Raw genomic sequence first — 16,404 nt, forward strand, 5'->3', positions numbered from 1 at the left:
GTTCCGCAGGGGTCCATTTTGTCCCCCTTGCTATTTAACATCTACATGAAACCACTGGGAGAGGTCATCGGGAGGTGTGGGCTGCGGAATCATCAGTACACTGATGATACACAGCTCTACCTCTCATTTTCAACTAATCCAGGTGAGGCAGTGGCTGTACTGAACCGGTGCCTGGCCGAGGTAATGGGCTGGATGAGGGCCAATAAACAAGCTCTATCCAGACAAGACGGAGGTCCTGTTAGTAGGAGGGTCGAGCTTTGGGATGGGGGACCTGAACCTTGTCCTGAATGGGGTTGCACTCCCTCTTAGGGACAGGGTCCACAGCATGGGAGTGCTCCTCGACCCAGAGCTATCGTTGGAAGCTCAAGCGACAGCGGTGGCAAGGAGCGCTTTTCTCCAGCTCCGGCTGATCCATCAGCTGTGTCCCTCCCTGGAGAACGATTGCCTGGCGACAGTTACACATGCATTAGTAACTTCCTGATTAGACTTCTGTAACGCGCTCTATGTGGAGCTGCCCTTGAAGACAGTCCGAATACTTCAATTGGTGCAAAACAGAGCTGCCAGGCTGCTGACAGGGACTGGGCATTGTTCTCATATACCCTCAGTCTTCCGTTAGCTTCACTGGCTTCCCATTGAAGTCCAGGCCCAATTCAAGGTGTTGGTTATCACCTATAAAGCCCTTAACAGCTTGGGACCTGGCTATCTAAAGGAACACTTGTGTCCATATATGCCCTCCTGCCCCCTGAGATCGGCGGCAGAGGCCCTTCTCCGGGAACTCTCCGTGAAGGATATTATGAGGGTGAGTACTCGGATGAGGAATTTCTCTGCGGTGGCACCCAACCTATGGAATGCGCTTCCCAGAGAGGTCCGCCTGGCGCCATCGTTATTTGTTTTTCGGCGCCAGGCCAAGACCTTTTTATTTAAATGATATTTTAACTGTTAATTGCTGTTTTTATTTATTGGGTTTTTATAGTTCTGCCGAGATGTATCCGGATTTTTAAACTTTATTCAATATTTGTTTATTTGCTTTATAAGCTGCCCCGAGGCTTGTTGCAAATGGGGCAGCATAAAAATGCTTTAAATAAAAAATAATTATGCAGCAGGTGAGAAAAAAGCAACAGCTACCTGGATCCAGTCTCGTTTCTCCTCTTCAGTCCTAAGGAAGAATGAAAATATTGAGAAGGGACATGCCGATGGGGAATTTAGAATAGACTTGTGAATCTATGTGGTTAGTCTGTTCTTTCAGGAGGTGGGGGTGGCAGAGAGGAATGAGCAAGATCAGCCTTCCCCAGCCAGGTGCCCTCCAAATGACTGGTCTATATAACTCCAATCATTGCCCAAGTGAGCACAGTCACTGGCTGTGCTGAGTGGCTGTGATGGAAGCTTTCATTCAACACATCTGGAGTGCCCAGTTGGGGAAGCCTGAGCTGTGCGGATGTACAGTTGCCGCTGGCCTCATCTAACAGAAACACAGAAACAGCGCGAGTCAGAAGGGGCCATCTAGTCTGACCCCTGGCTCCAGCTAGCATGACTCATGACCCTAATGGAAGATAAGAAGCCGCTGGGGTGACAAAGCCCTGTTGCCCAGTGAGGAGTGAGAATATGAAGTTTCAGTGACTGGGTTTGCTGGCTGTACCTGGTCTGAAGCTCTAGGGATCGCTGCTTCCCTGATACAAGGAAGGTCCGGGGCACATTAAGGCTGCTGGTCTCTTTCAACTGTAGGGTAAGAAGGAAAGACACAGGCTGGTTCATACACACATGCTTGCCCTGTGACCCAATAAGCCACACGCATGTGTGAACAAGTGATTGCTGCACATCAGACACTGCCATTATGAATTCCCACAACTAGCCACATGTTCAGTGATGATTTCTGGAGGAAATAACACACCTAGACTCAGCTAATTGGAAACACAGAAGGCCATTCCAATTTTGCTCACATATTAATGTAGAATACACTGTGATTGTCTATTTTTAAGGTACCAAAATAAGCAATTCTGTAGGGTTAAACTTTGTTCCAGATTTGCCAAGCTTCTCCAGCCCTACTTGTACTGTTTCTGTATCGCTGCCATTTTAAAATTTATGGTTGTGAGCTGCCCCAAGGCTTTGGCGAATGGGGTGGCATAGAAGTCCACTAACTAACTAACTAACTAACTAACTAACTAACTAACTAACTAACTAACTAAATGCAGTCCTAACTGTTTTATGCAAGGGACTTTGCTGTTTGGTTAACAACCTGCCTGGTCACAGTTCTGCTGTTTCTGCATGGAGCTACAGCCTTACCAGGGTGCCTTCAATGTGGCAGCTCCACTCTTCCGAAACCTCCTGCCTCTGAAGCTTGGCACAGTTTTGTTTTAGAGACCTCCTGAAAACACTTTTATTCCAGGAAGCCTTCTTTCACTGGCCAGCCTAAAGTTTCTGTGAATTCCATTTTAACATATTCTTTATCTTTTCATTGTTCACCACTCCAGAATCTGTTTAGGTGGAGGGCTGTATGAAAATCTTGTAAATACATAGAGTAGAAAAAAACAAAGAGTAAATATTTCTAAAAAGCTGGAACTTCCAAGATCATCTCAAATTAATGCATTTTAAATGGTGCCGATTCAAGCATTTAGTGGTAAGTCGGTGGTCACTGATCAGTTCAATCATGTCTATGCGCAAGAGCATAAGAAGAGCTGGATCAAAGATTCCATGGACTCCAGCATTGTGTTCACCCAGCGGCCAACACAGAGCTTATAGGAAACCCACAAGTGGCCCCATCCACTTGTGTCCCTCACCAATAGTATACAGAGGCCAGACTGTCTCATGTGGAAGATAACACGTAGCCATTGATAGGCCTGTCCTCCATGCATATGTCCCATCCCCAAGCTGGCAACCATCTACATTTGGTTGTGGAAGTGCATCTCACGCTGTAGCCATGCACTTCCTTTTCTGTGTCCTGTGTTTTCCACCAATCGGCTCCACTGGATGACCCCTGTGGGTTCTGATATTATGAGAGAAGAAGAAAAACACCCTCCCTCTCTATTTTCTCCACATCACGTACACGTATGTGCGATCTAGTCCCAGTCTCACCTTGCATCACCCATGGCCACTGTATGACCCAATCATATCATTCTACTTTAATTCCTCCTTCCAGAGCCCAGAAGAAGAAATTCCCTTTTTTTCATTTCCAAATTGTAATCAACCTATCCCCAGTTTCAGTCCAGAGAGTTTGATAAGAGTCAAGACATTTACTGGATATCTACAAGACAGAATTTGTACAGTTTTCCAATTGCTCCCTTCCTCTTTTACCTCCATCCCCTCCACGTCTATGCGAGCACGGACTCCAAACTTCTGGCCAATAAGACGCAGCTTCGGCACACAGTACAACAACCGGTCATTAAACTGAAAAAGAGATGGTGTTCAAAGTGAGGTTGTATGATGTGGAGAGATTCCTGCTCTGTTCCCCAACTTCTGAGTTGGCTCAGATGGTTGGGTGGAGGGAAGAAAAAAAGGCAACCTCCCTCCATTTCCTCTCACCAGGATCAGGTAGCGATCTTGAGTGGTACCATTCTTGGCAGAAAGCTTCAGGATGTGCCCTTCCTTGATGAGCTCATTAGTGGGATTTACTATATCTTCCTCACCTCCAAGCAACTCATACACCTTCAGCAATGAGTGCATTCTCTCCTGAAAGGGGTTACAGACATGATTCAGTGCCAGTGCAGGCTCTCCAACTTTACTAATTCAAAATCTGAATACAAGGAAGGCCTGGTTCCAAACAGAAATGGATGCAAATCTCCACAAAAAAATTGTTGGAGTCTAGCACAGGGCAAAGGGGCTGGGAGGAGTCTAACTGGAGCACAGCAGCAAGGAGGAGAATTAGGCAGGGAGAGATTTGAGAACTGCAAGGGGAAGCAGGAGACATCTAAGTATGGGACATTTGGGCTTACAGGGATAGGTATCCCTCCTGTGGGTGGGTGGAAGGATGGATGGATGGATGGATGGATGGATGGATAGCAGAAAGAGATGCAGGCAGGGCTTCCACTTGGTATTACAGAACTGATTAAAACCAGAGAGGGAAACAGCAGTCCTACAGATGCTTTGGACTACAGTTCCCATTGTGCCAACCTCTGTTTAAGGTGGCTGGAGTTGATAGGAGCTGTAGACCAAAGAACTCTGGAAGAGAGAAGATTGCCTACCCTTGGGTTGAAAGATAAGAAGCTGCCTTAGAGCACATCAGCCCCCTCTAGCTTAGAGCTGTCTCCTCTCCAGGGCCTCTGGCACCTTGTTTCTGTGTCACCTGCTACTTGACCTTTTCCCTTGTTTGAAACTGGAGAAGCCTGGGATTGAACCTGAGATCTCTTGCACATAAAGCCAGTGCTCTGTCCTTGAGCTGTGCCTTCTTTCCTCCACTGGAGCTGCAATGTGGCCCAAGGCAAACAGTGATTCAGCAACACTTATACTGGTAGTTGGAGATGGACATGCCAGCCTGCCACATGCTGACACAGACCACCTGCCTGATCCTCTGTCTCTAACCCATTCTCCGGCCTCTCCTAGTTCTGAGAAAAGGAAACCCTTTTTCTCTGGTGTCTCTGATGTCTAATACTTACCATTTTGCGGATAGCTGCATTGGAGTGTTCTGCAGCAGTTGCTATAAGTTCCAGGGATTCTGTGTGTGATTGAAAAAAGAAGGAGGTCCACGTTACTAGGTTGGCCACCATCCACACAGTGCTTCCAACCAAGCTAAACACAGAAAACCACACTTTATAAAAATAAGTCATGCAGGTTGGGGTTGCCAGAACGCTGCCACTCAACTTTGCAAAAGGGATGGGCTCAACTCGGGTTCTGTTGCTTATATTCAAGATCAGCAACCAGCGGCCCCTCAAACTAAATCCAGTTCACTGCATGGTGCCTCTTAGTCTTGCAAGTGCCAGCCAAGAGTCAACCATGCAATGGAGAGAGGGGCTCTGGGTGGCCATAAGCAGCTTAAGTTTGGGCCCTTGCTTGCTTTCATCTCCCATCTCTTCTGCAATTTTTCAGATGCCACCCTGAGGAAGCATACTACTGAGTGACCCGGACACACTGGGAACCTCCAGGGAAGACAACAGGAGTGTCCCCCAGCAGCCCAGCCTACAACACAGAGACCTCTATGCAGTCGACACACAGCACTCCCTTCGCACACCATCTCTTTCTGTGACCCACCCCCTTTGGCTGCACTCACTCTGGGCATCCTTGCAATCGGGCGAATCCTGTGGCAGCTTGAGGAGGTAGTCCTTCAGCAGCAGCTCGTAGCGAGGGATTCTCTGGACAGGTTCCAGCATGTGGTGCTGCAAGGTCAGGTTCCCACAGATCTCTTCCCGCTGCAACAGAGAGCAGTCTCAAGAGGGCTGCCTGGCCAGCTGTTCTCCAGTGACAACGGGAGAGAACTGAGCCCTGGTGAACTAGAGGCAGGTTTCTCAGAATCCCAGGCAAGATTTCCTGCAGAGGCATGAGCAGCTGCCAAGGCCAGAGCACCTTCCTGACAACCCCTTCTGAAGAAGCATCTTTGGTTGCCATCCTATTTACCCCACAAACAGAAATACGGGTCACACACCACTCACCCCAAACCAGTGCACACCACTGCAGTTGAACAATGGTGGTAGTTCATCCCAAGACATTTTTCTGCTTGAGGCAAGACAGCAAGTTGTGCCTGCCCATCCAAGGCAAAGCTGCATACACAGTATTCAAAGCCAGCCAAGTTATTTTGGTACACGAGGCAGAAAATTTTATGAGCACATCTTCCCCTCCCCAGCAAAAGAAATGCATCCTTAACAAGGAAAATAGCAATTAGCTGCTCTTTTATGACACACAGACTTGGCTGCCGGAACCAAAGATGGCCCCTGTGGTGGTGGAGGGTGCAATGAGGTGATTCCCTACCCTTCTTGTAAAGGGATTTTGCTTCTTTCGTTTAGGGGTATCAATAAAACCTCAACTATCAGAATAGTCTAAGACTTTTCAAACACTCAGGGAAAAATCTTGTATCAATATCAATTTTGCCTAGATCAAAATTGTAGTGGTACCCTCTGAATAGTTTGAGCTGTTAGAAGGTGTCGCTTTTTTCCTTGGGGTAGGAAAACTTGCTGCAACAGTCAGTTTGAGAGTGTCCTAAAATAGGTTACAGGTGGACAAGCTAACCTGTACTTCATGAATAATGCCCTTGAATTGTGCTGACCGCTCCATCCAGGTGTTGACAAGCTCCATGGCACGGTCAAAGTTCTTGACATACTCGCCATACATCTTGAGGAAGGGGGCCAGTTTCTGCAGGATGTCCCCAATGCGGGGATGTTGGTCCCTGTGAGAGTGGAAGCAAAAAGGGATAAAAGGAATAAACTGATGGCACACAAATTCTGTCTGCAAGGCCAGCTAACTGGGAAACCTAGCCTCAGGGAAGTCCTAGATCTTAACACCTTTAACCCTAAATTTGAAAAACCAAAGCCTTCTCAAAGGAGAACAAACCACGGACATGTGGCAAGGAAGTGAGGATACCAACATGTCTATAGAAACAATTACTTTACTATAGGGACATGCAGAATTTGCAGTGTTGTGGATCTTTATGAAAGAGAAAGTGCTTAAGAAAACACAGATCTTTGAGGACTGCACTTCGCTCTTATTTTTAAAAAAACTTCTGGATTCTTCTAAGTTGGGGAAAACAACTAATTAACATTTTGATCCACACACTGCAGCTGTGTAAAGCAGGACCCACATGTTCGCACAGATCAATTCCAAGCCCCCCAGTGGATGCCTGAAACTGCAGATAATAGTGAACACTGTACTATATATACTATAAACTTTACTTTTTAAAAATGTAATTCATTCTTACCTCAACATACAATATTTTATTTCCCCATTAAATTAAGAATTTTTGCTTACATGCAGCACTTTACGCCTCCTCTTTAGCACTTTATAACTTCTCTTTCAGGCAGAGATCAACCATGGCTAACTGAAAATGCATTAACTGAGCCAGCAGATACAGGGATCCTGCTGCACTTGTATCTTGCTGTTTTCCCATTGTGGAACTCAAGCTGGCTACATGCACTTCCCAGGTGGCCTCCCCTCCAAAGCTCAGACCAGGCCCAGACCTGCTTAGCTTCAACATGGTAGATGCCTGATGTGCCTTCAGCCCATACTCTGTGTTCTCATGGAACAGCAAGCCAAGATTCTTGCCATGGCTTACCATGGTTCTTATAATTCCTGGCTAACCAGAACAGGCTGTGTGCTAGTATACTCAGCCCATTCATTTGGCTCCACCTGGTAGCACAAGTTGTTCACATGTTAGAAATATCTTGTTTAGCATGTCCTGAACCTGGAATGCATGTAACATCTTTAAGTGAACACTGACAAAGGTTAAATATCAAGAACAAGCACAGGCAAATTCATATTTGCAGACAAATATCATGCACACATACTCTTACTAGGAAGCCCCAGCTGCCTCAGGTTCCTGGTCAAATGCACTGACTTTTTCACACCATCTAAGACACCTCTAGTGTTATACCTGGTGGGATAGTTACAATGTTCTGCAAGAACAGCTATTAAAATGGAGGTTATGGGAAAATTCTAACCAAGTGGGGCACTGAGTTGGTGGACTCTGTAAGGCCAAGACTGATTCATCAACATACAGGTACAGATGAGAAACATTAGAAATAACAGACACTCAGTTGAGTTCCAGGAGTCATTCTGGAAGTACTTCTCTCTAGTGTACTTCAGGCTCAGGTAGCAGTTAGCTAGACAGTCAGGGCTGGAACTTTTCACCTAGAGACTGGTTTTTGGGATGTAGGTGGCTCAGGAATGGAGATTATAGAAACAGCAGATAATACATTTGTCTGTCATTCAGAGACAGTTCACCAAAGGGAGTTGCTGCTGGGAAAGCCAGTTTATTAGTTTGGCTTCTTAATAAAAGACAAACAGACAATGTGGTTAGGGGCAGGCAAAAAGAGAGTATTTGGAAGACTGCTGAGATAGTAAGATTGGCATGGCGAACTTCTGGCCTCCTGGTTGTACTGGCCTACATTTCCATCAAACCTAGCCAGCATGTTGAGGAATACTGGGAGACATGGATCAAAACATCTGGAGGGTTACAAGTTGCCCACACCTGCAGTAAGTACATAAATATCTGGGACAGACTGCCTTCAAGAGATTATGGGCTCTCCTTCACTGGAGAAACCTCCAGTAGGACAGCTGACTCTCTGGAAAGTTTTAATTGCATCCTGCATTGCAGAACAGCTTCTGAACTGAAACTGCAGAACAGTTTCATTTGGGGTATTTTAGATTAGCAATACCAAGACTTAAAATCACCCCAAATGGCTGGAAGATTAAGTCTGGGAGTCAAGCACACACTCTATTTTCATTCAAATATAATGCAGACCAAATTTAAAATTATGTGCAGATAAAAATGCATCACACTATCTCCCATACAAATTTCACGTGATTTCTCCAGAACACACTTTGGTGAGGTACAAGTTGCTAATGACAAGTCCAAACCCAATCTTAAAACAAATGAACTCTGGGCAGAGGGAAAGTGCATTTACACACACACACACACACACACACACACACAGAAAAACAACTATGCAACCACACACCCATGCTGGGCCAACTAAGTCCTCCTTACCATTCTTCCATACGTTTCTCCAGTTCCGGAAGCAGAAACTGCTGGTGGAAGCAGTAGATGGAGCATATGTTGGCAAAAATGCCCATTACCACATCAGCTGGAAAAGAATTTCGGGTCCGTGCTTCTTCCAGCAACCGGGCACAGAAGACCTAGAAGTCACAAGGCCCTTCAACAACATGTAGGTGGCAGCTTCACCTCAGCTCAACCTTGCCTATCTAAGAATCAACATTCACCACTGATTCTCTTCTCCATAGTCAATTCTCCAAGATCAGGGCTGGGTCACTTGTAGACCAAAATACATTGAGGGCTACAACACACAACATCTCTCATCAGCAGCTACTTGGGCTTGGGCTGACAGGAGTGGTAGGTCAAAGCATCTTCTGGGCCTTAAGGTGTTCCCTTTGTTCTAGACCTAAATCCCTTTTGTACAACTACTACCAGCACCCTGTATGGATGAACTCCTATTTCTAGGAACAAGGATGAGTGTAAGCAATAATTCAGTGTCAGTGGGTTTTCTGATGCCATAGTACTGGCATACCTTGCAAGAGAGATGTGACTTTTACCACAAGACTTCAAAAATTAATACATGCCCAACAGAGGTTTTTGGATACTCCAGCCAGCATCTACATTACCTGGTCCAGCAGATACAGGCGAGATACATAGGCCTTTTCTGTTTGGAAAAGCTCATTGGCAATTTGGAAAACCTTCTGTGGAACTGTCATCTGATGAAGGGAGAAAGTGAGATACATTAAATCATAGAACGGACATGAACCAAGCGCTAGTTCACCTACCAGCCGTTCCACCTTATATAAGCTAGGAGACACTTGACAAACTTGCCATGGGATTGGGTCCATGCTTTCCCTCTTCCCAGTGAGTCTTTACATAAGCCATTCTTCTTCCCTCCTCTATTGTTTTCCTCTAACTATAATTCAGGCCTAGAAAAGGTTCTGAAATGCATACTCATTTCATTTTTCATAATCATTAGGGGTGGGTTAGAATCTATGCTTTTCTTGTAAACATAAACTGAGTAAGTTTTACTACTCTGTGAGTGAATATGACCACACAATTAGAAGATCTGAACATCTAAGTAAAGTAGCCTCTTTAAGAGTATTTGAATTCCCTCAGATACAACCCTACTTTCAACACCTGAGATGATGCTATCAGAAAGGGAAAATGACCTCCTCTTTTCTAATCCCCTTTCCTTTTGTGTTATGCCTTTTAGACTGTAAACTGCAAGCATGGAAAGCCTTTCTTATCTCTGTAAGATGCTCTGGGTAGGACAAAAATGAAAAAATGAGTATCAGCCAGATCTTAGTCACTAACTATCCCAGCACCACAATCCAACACTGTGGTGTTGGATTTGGTCCTGACATTCAGTTCTCTAACAGGTTTTTGTCTCCCTTCCTGATTTACCCCCACTTACTCTTCAAGCCTGGACATCAGAAAGAAACATCTTGTTAGGAATTAGCAGAATAAAATGGATTATCAGCAGCAACCGACCATGCAGTCAGAGCGCTCAGGCTGTTGCCAGGGTATAGCAATGCAAGCCTCTCACCTCTTCTGAGTCCTGCCTCTCCACCTGCGGTGGTGAAATCTCTGGCAGCAGCTCAGCCTCATCCCCACTCCCATCATCCATGTCACTGTCCCCCTCTGAATCACGGGTCGAGCGGCGCTTGAGGACAGCAGGCGGCACTGGTACCCCCGCTCCCTCTCCAGGGCCCTCATCGCCCACAAAGCAGATCTCCTCACTGTTCGATGGCGAGCTGATGCTGTCAATTCCACTGTCTCGGTTAGCCAGCTTCCCACCTTCATGAGATGGCAAGCAGGCAGTGTTCCCCACAGCCTCTTGCCCCCCATCCAATGCTAAAAGGTCCAGGAGTTTGTGAGTCAGCTCAGCTGATTCCAGTGAAGCCGGACGATCAAGCAAGGGCTCCATAGATCCAGTTTCTGGGGTTGCAAGATCTGGGCTGGAGCACGGTGAGGGGGCTTGCTCGACCGTCAGGATTACAGGTTCCCTACAAAAAACAAAAGAAGTGAGCACACAAACACAATCAGGACAGCTGAGTTCTCCAGGAAGGAAGCAGCAAGTAGGTACAGATCAAAGGCGACCAAGACAAGATCTGTATTGGATTGTACTCTTCCCTTGAAAAGGGAAGATTCTTATGAGTTTGCAGACACAGCCCCTGAGCACACCCCCACCAACACTAAGAACTGGTTTGACAGAATGTGCCAATGATCTTGCCTATCTTCTGATTCAGAGAGCAGCCAGAGAGACATTCAAGGAAGTTAATGGATAGGACAAGATGGCATTGGTGCATGTTATCATTCTGGAAGTAAAAAATACATTGATCCATCTCTGTCTCTCCCCACACCCTTCACATACACACATAAATGCAGGGTGAATCTATACAGCATCTGGGCTAGGTAAGTAAAATGTATTTGCAGCTTTTCTCACTGAGTACTGCAAAACTGGAGGCTGTACCTACATGATTAAAGAGAGGCTTCCACAGTGATTAAATGGGAATTTTCCCACATGGAGAATGTATTTGTTCTGTTCTTTGTATTTTGGTGCTTTCAGATGAGGCACTTATTCAGTCACCCTGTCCCATTCATCAAATTTAACTCTGTATTGGACACATTGCTATGAAATCTGCTTGGTTGTGGAGCAGTATACAAGTATTGTAAAACAAACAAACCATCCATCCATTTACAACCCTCCCATGCTTTCTGACCCTTCTGTCTTCCCAGCCACTTCTCCGATCTTTTTATTTTCCACAGGAAATATGTAGAGGGAGAAGAAGAGCCTGAATAGCTGTCCAATTCCATCTGACAAGAAGTGCTAAGAGCCCCCTCTCTCGAAGCACTGTAGGATCCCTTAGAAGTCTCTGCAGTTCGTGGTAGATGATATAACTTCAAAGGGAAGCAGGAGCTACTTTCCCAGCTGTCCCGGGGAAGCAGGATCTCTCCAGCAGCTACAGCACTCACCTCTCAAACTTCTCAATGAGGCAGGAGACAGCGGATAATGGCCCTGATCCATCCTTTGGTAGGGGGCTGCGGCTCAGGCGGGGATCAGCTGGGAGAGGGCGTGATGGAGGTGGGGGGATGGATTCAGGAAGTCGTGGTGACTGGATATTCTGCAGATGGGCTGGCTTGGGAGGGACTACAAAACAAAAAGGTGTGATTACTGTATATAAACAGACTGAATAGTGCAAACATCCTCAGCAGAGATTGATGCAATCCTTCTTTTCTTCTTCCCTCCCCATTTTCTTTCCTTTTAAGATTGCAAGTCTGCAGGCAGGGGCTATCTTGTTTTCTTGATTGTACATAAACTGCCCTGGGAGCCCTTTTGACTGATATTTAAAAATGCTTTAAATAAATGCTTAATTATAATCAATGGAACAACTGCTTCTGTAGCCAGGCATCTTTATCATCAGCCAGTTCTGCCCCAGCCTTCCCCAACCAGCTGTTGTCCAAATGTTTTGCAGTGCAACTCTCTTAATTCCATACCAGCATTATGGGATTGCAGCCAGGTTGGGGAAGCCTGCTCTGCCCCATGTCACCCCATCTGGTCTGCCTGCAGCTTCTTCAGCCGCTATCCTTCCAGAGAAAAGAGCCTGTGCTCTGACCTGTCATACATAAGCTGTCAGGGAACAGAAGAATCTGCCATATGCACAAACCTACATGTGCTGCATTGTATTTTATTCTAACTTGATTTTTGGCAGGAGGGTAAGCAGATCTATATATAAAATCACAAACTAAAAGTAAGCCATGACTTCCCATTTCCTGGTCTTAAGCCTACTTCCTCCACAGAATCCAGTGCAGGGAAGGGAAGTATCAGGAAACACTAGCTTGCCTTGTGGCTTTGGTCCTGGCGGTCGTTTAAGTGGCCGTAGCTTGGCTGCTTCTCCTTCGTTGCTCTCAGGGCCTGGATCAGAGATGAGCCGCTGAGGGGCTTCTGGGGAGCGATGTTCTGGACTGGGCTCCAAAGAGAGGCTTTTGACCAGGAGCCGTGGGGGCTGAGCAGGACCTGGAAGGCAGTCACAACAGGAGAATTGGTAATTCAACAAAGCCAGCCCATTCTTGCACCCTCAGAGTTTCCTAGACAAACCAGGGCAGAGTAGGATGCTTTCAGCATCAAGAGCAAGAAACATAGAACAGGCTGATATGCAGAAATAAAACCCTAGATTTTTTTTAGAAACGAAAACAATATTAGAGATTTACACATGCATTCCACCTTACGAGAGTTTTCTGCAAAAAGAAAATCCTGCCTTTCATCTGACAGAAAAAGGAGGAGTGGAATTTATACAGGCATGTAGCATATCTCTAAATAGTTTTGGGTGGGAATGATCCTAGTATGTAAAATGTGTGAAAATGATTCTGACATGTAAAATGGGTTGGTGGAAGGTAGGTCCAGATCTATTGGTGTATGACTGAGTGATCTGTGGTAGATGGACTAGGATTTCCAATTCAAACCCAGCAACAGACACAAAATGACTATTCGCAGGAGGAAAATAACAAGGGGTTTCCTGTTGTCTGTCAGAACAATTCTATATAATGTAATACCATACTAGCCCACCAAAATCACAGGTACTACAGAACTTGTTTTTTGTAGTATCCTGCCTAACTAAGAGATTTGAGCTCTCAAAACTAGCACATCTGTGATCTTTTGAAATGAAGAAAGCTTGGTATAACCAGCAGTGGGTTTCTGAATGGAAGAGTATGAACACCATTCCAGATGTCATTGTTCTGGAAACAGATTAATTTCATTCTAAGTGTATTTGACTAACACCAGGCTCCAGTTGGTGGATCCTAGGGATTCTAGGGAGAAAAAACATTGTCCAGGTTTTTTGTACTGAAGGAACTGAATAGGTCTTATGTCTCCTGGCTGGGGCTGAACCAACACTACTTGGAACTCGAGACAGAAAATCCAAAAGGTATCTCAGCCATCTCCATGCATGCTAGCTGACATGGGACAATAGACATGTTCATTTCAGTGGGCTTGTGCAGGAGAACCACCTCATGTAAGTGCTATTACTACAACTGTCTCATGCTCCCATCCTTCAATTGCACCTGAAATCTGCCTCCAACCCTCCACTGCAGTAGGAACAGCCCTGCTTTTGAGATAACTAATGCATACACTTGGGGGTGGGGGCAGTGACACATACTTCATGGGCTTCTGATCTGGGACCCAAAGCCTCTGCCTCCCTCATCATTACAGATGGCCTCCTCTGTAATGGCGCCCCATCTGTGGAATACGCTTCCAATAAATCTGCCAGGCATCTTCTCTTTTTTCACTTAGACATCAATTGAAAACATGTCTTTTCCATAACTACTTCGGTGAATGTCAAGTTGGTTTTATAATAGTTTACCACATTGGTTTTATTGCTGCTACTGTCATGTTAGAATTTTAGCTGCCATTTATTTTTTTATTTCAAAGGGTTTTTTAAAATGGTTTTCTTAAATGTTTGATTTTTACTGTCCTTTTTATTGCTGTTATCATCTATTGTCCTTATTGAATTGTTTTATGTACTGCTGCTCAATGTAATATAAGCCACCCAGAGAGCCTTACTGCTATGCAGTGCAGCATACAATCATGATAAACAAACAAATAAAATCATCATCCCCTCCCCAGAGGTTTTCCTTGCAAAACCTATTGACTCTGATGCTGGGCACTCCCATCTGCATCAGCTTGCCCTGCCAAAGTGGGTGGGTTGAAATACTCTCCCCAGAACTTGTGGACTGGGTGTTAGCCCTGCCAGATGAGCATATGATGTGCCTGCTGTGGCTCACTGGTAGCAAGCTCGCCTCGCATGCAGAAAGTGCCAGGTTCGTTCTTTGGCTCTTCAGGTAAGGTTGAGAAAGACTTTAACCTGGTACTCTGAAGGGATGCCGCCAGACTGAGTCAACAAAACTGGGCTTGATGGATACATGCTCTAATTTAGCATAAGGCAGGTTCTTGTGTTGCTATATTCCCTGCTTGCCAGTTAGCATACTCTGAGTTCAATTCAAGTTGCAGATTATTACCTTTAACTTCTAGGACCCTTGGGGAATCTTGAGGATGCTTTTCACCCATGTACTTCCCCCAAAGCTGTGATGACAGTCTACTCTAGCCTTCCCCAAGCTGCTGCCCTGCAAAAGCTGTGGATTTCAGCTTGAATAGGTTTCAGCTAGCACAACCAAGGGCCAGGGATGCTAGGAACTGCAGCCCAAAATTCTGGGATGGAACCAGGTTAGAGAAGTCCAAACATTTCTTTGGGGACAACATTTTCAAAGGTTGGCAAGGTTTCTCTAAGGAACCTTGCCAACTTCTATCATTCCTCATATTTCCTGAAAGTTAAAGACTTTCTCATCTGCAAGGAGCCTCCATGCTTTAAGCTGTTTAAAACAGGTATCTCTTAACTAGTTTTTCAAGGCTGGATTATTTTATTGATGCATTTTCCTACCCAATTGCTTTTAGTGTTAGGAATGTCTATTCATGTGCTTTTGTTATTTAAATTTAGTTCCAGGTCATCTTCAACATTTTATGGAAAAGACACCTAGTAACAACTGTACTAGATTAACATACAGTCACAATGTATAACTAGTTTGTAAGCATGTTGGTTGATCATGTGATGCAACTGAACCAGAAACTAAGTCAGATTCCAGGAGGGGCATCATGTCAATCAGTATGACCATCTTGACATTTTTCAGTAAAATGTTAGGAAGTATTTGAGTTTATCTTCTTGCAAATTAATACACTTATGTTTTGTAAAACAACTGAATGAAAATAGGCTGCTTTAATTTTTGTTAGAAGACCGGCTGTCTACTGCGTGTCAAGGCAAAAATCAGACATGGCATTAACTTGCATCAGTATAAATAACATGCACAGTTTTTGTTATGTAAATAGCAGACATCAGCCCTGGGGGCAGGGGGAGGAAGTCTATTCTTTCCCTCCCTGTCACTGTCCTGCCTTTCCACTGCTGCTATTTGCATTTCAAGGGAAGACCTACTTGTGCCAATTTATTTTTCCTTGAAATGCAGATATAGTTTCTGTCGGTGACTGTGGGGGGCAGGGAGGAGGAGGGAAGAGAAAGGATATTAAACTTCTCTCCAACCCAAGGCCACTCAGCCTCCCCCATGGCTGCTACTTACCCAACAAAATTGTGCATGTTAACTGATTTCACGCAATTAGTGTCACATCTAATGTGGTCCACTTTTTCACCCCAAGGGGTGTACTTATAAAAACAAACAGATTACCAAGCCAAGGTTAGTTTGTAGTTAAAGTTCCTTGTAAGACCCCTCCTTCTACCCCTCCTCAAAAAAAAGAAAACCCATGCAAGCTCACCTTGAATATTGCCAGGCTAATTTCATTTCATTTCATTTTAATGGTCACTGGAATATTCCATTGCTTTGGAATATTGCTACCACTTCCCTCCCAAAGGGGAGCAGTCAAAGGCATCTGAAGAAGCTTCCAAACTCCCAAGTAAACATACATCTGAATTAAGGGAATAAGAATAACAGCAAACTTGTTCACTAACATCCTTCCCTGGCACACAGCAAGAAGTGCTGCCTGCTGGAAGCAATGAGCAACAATCAGCCCCAGATACCTCCAACAGTGAAAGCAGCAGCAAAGCTGCAGGGCAATATGAGCATAAGGGTGCCCCTGGACTTGTGGGTTTCCCATGGGCAGCTGGCTGGCCACAGTGCAAAGAGCATGCAGGGTTAGCTGGACCTTTGATCAGATCCAACAGGGCTCTTATGTTAAGTCCCCAGTTCAGACAATACAATGAACAGCCTTAAAA

The 16,404-nt window shown here is 45.2% G+C and overlaps 2 protein-coding genes across 4 annotated transcripts in view; one reads left to right on the forward strand and one right to left on the reverse strand.

Annotated features, from left to right (window-relative positions):
* The window catches only part of TSR2 (TSR2 ribosome maturation factor), a 32,410-nt gene extending 27,145 nt beyond the window's left edge, over nt 1-5,265 (forward strand). For all 3 annotated transcript variants that reach the window (XR_006416006.1, XR_006416007.1, XM_044443476.1), the window contains one exon: nt 5,017-5,265. The gene's annotated coding sequence lies outside the window, so the exon portion shown is untranslated. The remainder of the gene's footprint in view (nt 1-5,016) is intronic.
* Nucleotides 1-16,404, reverse strand: part of FGD1 (FYVE, RhoGEF and PH domain containing 1) — a 65,887-nt gene that overhangs the window by 13,658 nt on the left and 35,825 nt on the right. Inside the window, exons 2-13 of the mRNA XM_044443471.1 lie at nt 12,477-12,650; nt 11,609-11,783; nt 10,179-10,638; nt 9,256-9,345; nt 8,624-8,772; nt 6,151-6,307; nt 5,198-5,336; nt 4,587-4,645; nt 3,517-3,663; nt 3,289-3,381; nt 1,637-1,716; nt 1,126-1,156 (exon numbers count right to left, since the gene is read on the reverse strand). Of these exons, the coding sequence (XP_044299406.1) occupies nt 1,126-1,156; nt 1,637-1,716; nt 3,289-3,381; nt 3,517-3,663; nt 4,587-4,645; nt 5,198-5,336; nt 6,151-6,307; nt 8,624-8,772; nt 9,256-9,345; nt 10,179-10,638; nt 11,609-11,783; nt 12,477-12,650 (1,754 nt within the window). The remainder of the gene's footprint in view (nt 1-1,125; nt 1,157-1,636; nt 1,717-3,288; nt 3,382-3,516; nt 3,664-4,586; nt 4,646-5,197; nt 5,337-6,150; nt 6,308-8,623; nt 8,773-9,255; nt 9,346-10,178; nt 10,639-11,608; nt 11,784-12,476; nt 12,651-16,404) is intronic.

This window comes from Varanus komodoensis, unplaced genomic scaffold (assembly GCF_004798865.1).
Source record: "Varanus komodoensis strain SLA01 unplaced genomic scaffold, ASM479886v1 scaffold42, whole genome shotgun sequence".
In the NCBI taxonomy this organism is placed as follows: Eukaryota; Metazoa; Chordata; class Lepidosauria; order Squamata; family Varanidae; genus Varanus; species Varanus komodoensis.